At 40.9% G+C, this 8,062-nt stretch overlaps 1 protein-coding gene across 1 annotated transcript; it reads right to left on the bottom strand.

Moving 5' to 3' along the window:
• Window positions 1–398: 398 nt before the first annotated feature.
• Window positions 399–7,596, bottom strand: mmaa (metabolism of cobalamin associated A). The gene is made up of 7 exons (XM_079334009.1): window positions 7,486–7,596; window positions 6,882–7,302; window positions 6,342–6,464; window positions 5,941–6,111; window positions 5,154–5,239; window positions 4,371–4,520; window positions 399–1,358 (listed from the first exon to the last, which is right to left on the bottom strand). The coding sequence occupies exons 2-7, from the start codon at window positions 7,300–7,302 to the stop codon at window positions 1,065–1,067; spliced, it is 1,245 nt and encodes a 414-aa protein (XP_079190135.1). The 5' UTR covers window positions 7,486–7,596; the 3' UTR covers window positions 399–1,064.
• Window positions 7,597–8,062: the final 466 nt, after the last annotated feature.

The following is an 8,062-nucleotide window of genomic DNA, read 5'->3' as shown; positions in this document are numbered from 1 at the left end:
GTGAAACTGTGACTGACACTGAGGGGAGCCCTACGCTGAATAAAGCAGCATGTCTGTTTAACTTAATAAAGCAGCGGGGTTATGAGTGTCTCTTCACTTTGTCTTCACGTCTCTGGTGTCCAGGAGCGCGGTGCGTTATGAAAGTAATTCAGAAAATATGAAAGTGTGTTCTACCTGAATATGAAGCGAACGTACAAGCTGACTCATTCAGCTGATATCTAGCAGTGACATTTCTGGCCCCTGAGAGTGGAAAGGAAAAAAAATGTCATTACATTTTGACAAATCTCCGGGCTAATATTCGTAGGTTACATAAATCTTTCTTCCTTCTTTCATAACCCGAGCAAACATGAGGTGAAACAAAAGCTTCGCCGACTGTACTGATGTTATTCATTTGTCCATTAAAGATTCACACCATTCCTTTAATATCATTTTCCACTCATTAACGCAACATAAAGATTTAAAGACATTTCTATTTAGTTCAATGAGAGCAGCACGTGATTATGAAAAAGAAAATGTTCGTTTTGCCTCGCTTGATCTCTCGTTTTTACAAAAACTTTGAAACTTAATCACTGAACAATGATGATGAACAACATTACAGTACAAACTGCCTTTCATTGATCATACCTCCATCACATGAACAACAACAACAAACCACGTGATTGGCCGAGTGATGTGTAAAGTGCAAACTTTTCTGTGAAGTAGCTCGAAGGCCATTACAGTCCTCTGTTTTGTTATAAGCTGTTCATGAGAGTCTGTTGTGTGTAGGTCCATCACACCCCCGCCAGCTGCTTTAGAATTCAGCCCGTTTGTAGCAAAGCATTTCATATCTCACAGCAATGTAAAACAAAATGTCGTCCAATCTCTCATAACGTAATGTGTCTTGAGGCTGTTAGAAGTGACAACCAGAGCTGAAATTAACGTTTGTTGTTTCTGTCGACTTTATTTCAGGCGTTTTAAATTTCACAGTTTTAGAAAAACAAGGATGCCTGTTTTTCTCACCACAGAGTCAAGTTCATTTCAGTGACATTTCAGTCCTTCTCCAAAAAGTTAGGTCCCATTAATTACTATGGTAATGATGATGAAGAGAAGGCCTTGAGAAGCAGATCAGCAGCCAGTCCAGGAGAGATGGCTCCTTTGGTGACTCGCTCCTCCAGGTGAGGTAGAGCGTCTCTGACACTAGGGTGATTTTGGAAATGTTGGAGGACGTTTTCCTGGATCAAACTCCACATCCAAACCCTCTGCTGGGCTCTCCGCCTGCCCTGCAGTTCTCCGCTGGCTAGCATGACGTCCCGGTACGACTCCATCTTTGCCCAGACCTCTGGGATGCCCTCAAACGTGTGCGAGGAGGCACGCACCACCTGAGGAAGGAGTCAGTGGGAGGAATGTAGTGTGCATGTTTTTACTAATACTTTCAACAAAGACTGTTCAGCTTGTTTCATATCCAGACGTTTTAAAGGCTGTACAGAACTGTTTCACATATTTAGGGTTATGCTTGGCGTGGCACATCTTTACACCAATTTGATCACACTCATGGTCAGTTCCTCCTTTAAAAAATTAAAACCCAATCAAAAATCAAAAAGCTAAAACACATACCTTATAACTGAAATGTACCCAGTTCAATGCTATTTTTAATTCAACATTTATTTATATATTATATATTTTTGTATTTCATTTATTATTGTTATTCTTCATTTTGTGTATTTGCCATCTGTTACATAAACCAAATACAGTCAATAACAGGTCGTTGTATATTCTTTTCTCCCTTTATTTCTTGTCTGCTTGTTGTTTTATTTTTACCCCCAAAAAGGTGAACTTTCCCCTAAATTGTATTTGACTTTAGTTTTAGAAAATGTAACCACCTAAAGTAGTCTGATACATATTGGTAGAGTTAAGATATTTGAGTATATTGACTCTTAATTGTCCACTTTTATTTCTGTTTAAATAAAGTTGATTACAATCATTTGGCGAAGTGTCGGTATTCTTTTTATTGCTCCTCTTATCACTACTGTAGATATTGCTCTGTAAACATTTTTTAAATACACAGTTTGTATTCTTTGTTTAGTTTTTCACGTGCAAGATTACAGTTAACAACCTGACAAAAGACATTGAGTCCTAAGTGTGAGCATTGATTACTGTGCATTGTAAGTGTAAGCAGGATTAAACGCTAAAACTACAAATCTTGAAAGCTAATCTGAGAACAGTGTTTTGACGATGCTGCTTTTCTCTCTTCTGAGGGTTTTGAATACTTTAAAGACTATTCTGCAAAGCACCTCAATCCTGCAGGAAGCTGTCAGGACTCTTTACGAACTGCAAGTGTTCCCTGATGACAGCCACACAAGCACACCTGGGGATAGACGTCACTTGTTAAAGCTTGCTAAAGAATCGTGAGCAAATGATGAAATTCAAGGTAACGTTCAAATTCAGAGCAGAGGCAAGAGTGAAAGGGCCTCAGATGTAGGAAATAAACAAAAGCAGCATTCCTTCACACATGTATCTAGGACCCATGAAACAGCTCGTATAACAGCCACCAATCTGTTTTAATCACTTCATCACACACTTGTGAGTAAAAGTGAGAAAACCTCAATGAGACAGCATTGTTGATGTCAAATAAACCGAGCAACAATTTCAATAAACAATCCCCACAATGCTAAGCTTCCTTTGGAGATAATTTCACATCAACTGGCAGTCGGCAGTGTTATGAAGGTCTGAAAAATACTGGAGGCCTGTGCTTAACAGCCAATTATGAATCCTCTAATTACATCATTATGTTGATCATTTTACTAGAGACTGATTAGAGTATGATGCAAAAACAGGAAATCAAACTTTGTGAGACTAAATGTGCTGAAACATTAATACACCATCTACTTCTACTGGTGTCAAGCCAAGCTGAATGGTACTTGTCCAGGTTTGAAGAAAACAAAGACTGAATGAGTTGTTTTTTTTTATAGTGAGAGGACAAGCAACAGCCACAGACCAAGCTTTTTACATTCCACATCCAAAATGTGTTTGTTTCCGAAGCTACAGTTGTTACATTTCTCAAGTTTTTTTAAACAGGACTTTAAATAACCAGTGTTGAAAAAGGTTTCAAAATACCAAAAATGAATTTAAATGAATATTTAGATACAAGAAATCTTGGTGAGCTTAAAAAAAATGCATTAGAGAAACAACTTTAAAGCGGCTGAGAACAAAATCTATTATTTACAGGTGAAGCCAACAACTGGATGGAGAAGAAAGCGTTTCAAGATTTCATACTGGACTCTTGAAACACATGCCGTCTTTTAATATCACTTATTCTGTCGAACAAACTAAAACATACTGAGTAGTTATTTTAATGTTAGAAAATGAAGCACAGTATAACGTCCCGTAGATTACAAAGGAATTAATAAAGCTTTAATGTCAACCACGTCATTTATGTTTTACTGTCAAGGGAGGATGTGAATGATGGTCAGTTGTTGCTTTCTGTTTTATTTGCCCGCACAGAACGGGGACAAAGGGCTTTCATCGTCCCTGCTCCTTTTACAGGGAACATGATGCAAAAAGACTGGAAAATGAACTGAACTTATTTTTTTACATGCCTTTAAATACAGGCTGAGAACACATGAGACGACCTCCTCTACTTGTAACAGTTTTCATTTTAATTGCTTTTAATTGTGTTTTTATCATCTTAGTTGCTGTCTGTATGTCGTGAGTGTAACTTTTGCAGGAGTCCCTTGAAAAAGAGGTTTTTAACCTCAATGGGATTTTTCCTGGATAAACAGAGGTTAAATAAATGATCGGCCGAATGATGAAAACAATGTAAAGAAAACCCTGATGATGACGTAACAGACCAAACAGACAGGCACAAAACAGAAGGAAAAGGTATGGGAATAGGAAAAGCAGCCTATCGGCTTTTATGTCGAGTGTGCAGACTTCTTATCAGAGAAACGCATGACACAGCAGCTGAATATTCAGAGCAGCAGGAGCAGGGACCGGGGATCTGAAGGTGGGGGGTGTTTCCTGGCAGCGTGCCCAGTGGGCAGATGCTGCATTGGGCTGGGAAAACAAAGGGACAAGGCCAGGCATGCAGGCGACGGTGGGTGAGCCGAGACATGCAGGGAGGGATGAGACACTGCAGCATTGAAACCGTGATGCTATGACATCATCACCACCACCACCCTCATCATCGTCCCTCCTGCCTCCCTCTAGGTCAGCTGACCTCTCTACGGGAAGGCTTGTTGGGTCGTTGCAGCAGTTCTACAACTGCTGTGGCTTCCCAGTAGGTCAGATGTTTTACATGTGTCAATTATCCTGTTTATTTTCTTCAATGGTTTAACATTCTGTTGTGGCTCCCTTCGACATTTCACGGTAAAGAAACACACATTCTCACCCACCTTCGCGTTCCAGGACTTGGACTGTCTCCTAAGCAGCTTGAGTGCACTGGTGTATTCAGCCTGGATCCTCCGAGCAGGGACCAAAAGGTCCCCATCCGACTTCGTCACCACCACTAAGTCGGCTCTCTCTATGATGCCCCTCTTGATACCCTGGGAAGAGATTTTGGAATAAAGGCAGGTGGGGGGAAGGGTGGGGTGTCATTAACTTCTTAAAATGCTGTAGATAAATCTGATGTCTAGACTGCTAATCTGCTGAGAGATCTGAGGGCAGAGATGGATGCTCGGTGTCGGAGACGACTGCCAGTTTAGTGTCAACTTCTGACTGATCAGAAAAGATGGCAGCTCAGCTTATGTTGGATATATTCAGTGAGAAGTGTCTTTCACCTTTTAAACTGTAATTTCACCTTAGGTATCTGCACACCTGGCACATCATCCAAAAACAGCGACTTGTTATGCTGGTTCTGTGTAAACACTTACTTACATCTTTTTTAACTTTGATGATGACAGTTATTGAATAGAAAAACAAAGTTATCTTCAGTTTCACAGAGTAACACTCACATATAACACAATTCACAAGATGCATGCCCTGCCAGGACATTATGACCCTCTAAAGTTTCATTCTGCTTCAATATTACTATGTGAACCATCTTTATTTACCCGTCACTCAAGACTGGGGCATTATCCAACCTGGCACATATTATATTCTGCTTCTCGCAGTTCATTACAGCTTACACAAATCTTTTTTTTGGGGGTTTTTTTTGCAGCTCATCTTTTTTCACTGACCTGAAGTTCATCGCCCCCTGCTGGTGGAATCAGCAGCACAAACATGTCTACCATGTCAGCTACGGCAAACTCTGATTGTCCAACACCTGGAAACAGAAAGAGAGAGATTTCATTACAACAGCTGGCCAAAAATATGATAAAATATGATGCTAACTCTCTCATCATCTTAGATAATTGATCCACCTTAAAGTAAAAGCAAGTTCCACCGAATCCCTAACTCAGTCAGAACACAAACACAAGTGAAATAAAACAAATATGTGTTGAAATAAAAAGTAACCTTTGCTCATGATATTTTCAGGCGAGAAGTTCTTTTGAATAATCATGAGTGTTCATCAACTTTGGATTCATCACAGTGAATACATTTCAGCTTCTGAGGTGCAAAGAAGGTGTCTGATGAATATGGTCAGCTCGAAAACCTCAACACTTCACTGAATGGTGCCTGTAGCACTCGGCACAAAACTCTGAGTACTGAGAATCACAGCCTTTAATGGCAGAGACTGTTCATTTTATGTTCCTATTGTTTGATGTGTTTTAAAAAAAAAAACCCACTTCTGTCTATCTCTACAAAAGTTTCCACAGCACACGTCTTGTTAAGCACTATACTAGCAAGAGTGCTTTTTGTAAGGTTGAAGTTTTTTAGACAGATAGATAGACAGATAGATGGAACATCAGGAATATGTGCACCTGTACTGAGTTGACAAAGGAATAGAAGGGTGCAAACCAGGGTGAAATAGACTAACTGCAATACTACATCTGGAGTGTCACTTTGAAATTTGACTTGTCTTACCTACTGTCTCTACAAGGACAATATCATATCCCGCCCCCTCACACAGCACAATGGCCTCATTTGTTGTTCTGGTGACTCCACCAAGCGTTCCTGAGGTCGGAGATGGTCTGATAAAAGCATCCATGTCCCTGGAGAGTTCAGTCATACGCGTTTTATCACCCATCAGAGACCCTGCAACAGGACGGGTGAGTCAGGATGTAGCTATTACATTGATCAGTATGGCTACTGCTGAGGTACAAATGCCATAGCTACGGCCTAATTGTTGCTTCAAATAATAATACACAAACAGCATTCATTTAAAAATAGAAAAGCATTGCACATCACCTTCCAGTTTACCACATGCATCAATTTTACATCGTAAAGAAACGAATCAGTATTGTGTGATGATGATTTGAGGCTACCTCCTGTAGTGCAGGAAGAGGGGTCTACAGCCAGCACTGACACCTTATGTCCACGTCCTGTCAACATCTTGCCCACCACCTCGATGAAAGAGGACTTCCCTGCTCCTGGAGGTCCCGATAGACCTGAGTAATGATTGAAGAGCGATACATTCATCAACAAACCGGGGGTGCCAGGGGCAGTGGTTATGCCCCCCCCCCCTTCACAACCAAATCTCATCGCCGCTCGACACTGATTGGCTGCTTGCACTCGTAGAGGAGGGACTTGTGACTTATTTGAATGGCCACCCATTCAAATAAGTTTTGCGCCCCAATAAGGCCAAATGACAGTAAAAACAGACCAAAGATAATAATGCACTCCTTATCACACCGCAATGCCAATAACAAACATACAGTCTAAATTACCCGTCTGTTACACTGCCAAATTAATACACTGTCATTATTATAATGATATATTGTGTTTTGGTGATATATGTAATTGCATATCACACTGATTTTTTTTTTTTTTTTGTATAAAAGCTTGAGATCACTCAGATCACACACCAACTCTAAAGGCCACCGGCTTCCCTCCGTTTCGACCCTCTTGCTCCCTCCTGTAGGCCAGCACCCTCTGCAACAACACCTGGGCCAGCTCTTTTTTCCTCGGGTGCTGGGTCTCCACCAGTGTGATGGACTCAGCCAGAGAGGCCCGCTGTCCCCCGATCAGCCCCTCATAGAGCTTATTCAGCAGTCTCTGTTCAGGCCCGCTCAGCTCCTGTATGTGCTGCCTGAGGACTGAGCTCCCCTTGCTGCTGTGAGCAGGGAGGCTGCTCTCCTTACAGGAGGAGTGGGGTCCAGTGAAGACCCCTCTGCCGGGGCAGCAAGTCCTGGTCACTGAGGGGACAGCAAATGAGGAGGGGAGGGAGTTGCAAATGCGACGGAGGGAGAAGCCGACCCCTCTCATTTTACAGCAAATGTGGGGCATCTAGGAGAAACGGATGAAGGGTAAGTGTCAACAAAGCAAACAACAACAAGCATGCAGCTCGCTTTCTAATCGGTAACTCTCCGCTGAACATTTAACTTGTGTTAAGTAAATTCGGAGTTTGCGTCTTCTGTCAGACCAAATGCAGTTGTCAAAATATACCTTGGAAAAGTTTTAAACGCTGACCTCGAAACATCTACATGGAGGTGTTACAGGTTACATATCATCGCTTGGTTCAGCGACGCTCTTACTGTTTCCGGTTACTTTAAATACGGCCGCGCCCCCAGAGCGATCACTTCCCGTCAAAAAAGTTTCAGAGTAAATGTTCTGGGATTTGAAACCAACAACTGTGTCTTTAATGAACAGTCAGATTATTATTTTTTTTTAAATGTAAGTATTCGTGAGCCCTCTAGCTATATTTACCTGACTGGCTTTACCCAAAAGTTCATCAGCAGAAATAATTATTTCAACTCCTATGGACTTATTATGGAAACTCAGAAGAATTACTTCCTGGTGAACGTTGTTCTCTCACTTTGAACATTTTAATATTTAAATACAGGTACATGAGAGTAAATCCAAAGTTCTGTGTATATTTTAATTAGTTTCTGAGTTACATGAAAGCATGCAATGAAACTTCTTAGCATTGTAGAAAAAAAAAACAATATACAAGAAAATGCCCAACCTCTTTAAGTTAGTATGCATATATTAAATTAAATCTGTATTATTTCAATCGTCTATTCTTAAATGTTCCTCAATGTTTTAG

The sequence above is a fragment of the Symphodus melops genome, assembly GCF_947650265.1.
Source record: "Symphodus melops genome assembly, chromosome: 2".
Lineage (NCBI taxonomy): Eukaryota > Metazoa > Chordata > Actinopteri > Labriformes > Labridae > Symphodus > Symphodus melops.
The sequence above is the reverse complement of the archived record's forward strand: the minus strand, read 5'-3'. Positions and strand labels throughout refer to the sequence as shown.

Bases quoted from the DNA above. Each gene is read 5' to 3' on its own strand.
- mmaa (XM_079334009.1), bottom strand. From the start codon at position 7,302: ATGCCCCACATTTGCTGTAAAATGAGAGGGGTCGGCTTCTCCCTCCGT. The intron at 6,112-6,341 runs GTAGCCTCAAAT...GTCCTGTTGCAG, and splicing joins CTCTTCCTGCACTACAGGAG to GGTCTCTGATGGGTGATAAA. The intron at 4,521-5,153 runs GTCAGTGAAAAA...ATCTCTTCCCAG, and splicing joins CAGGGGGCGATGAACTTCAG to GGTATCAAGAGGGGCATCAT.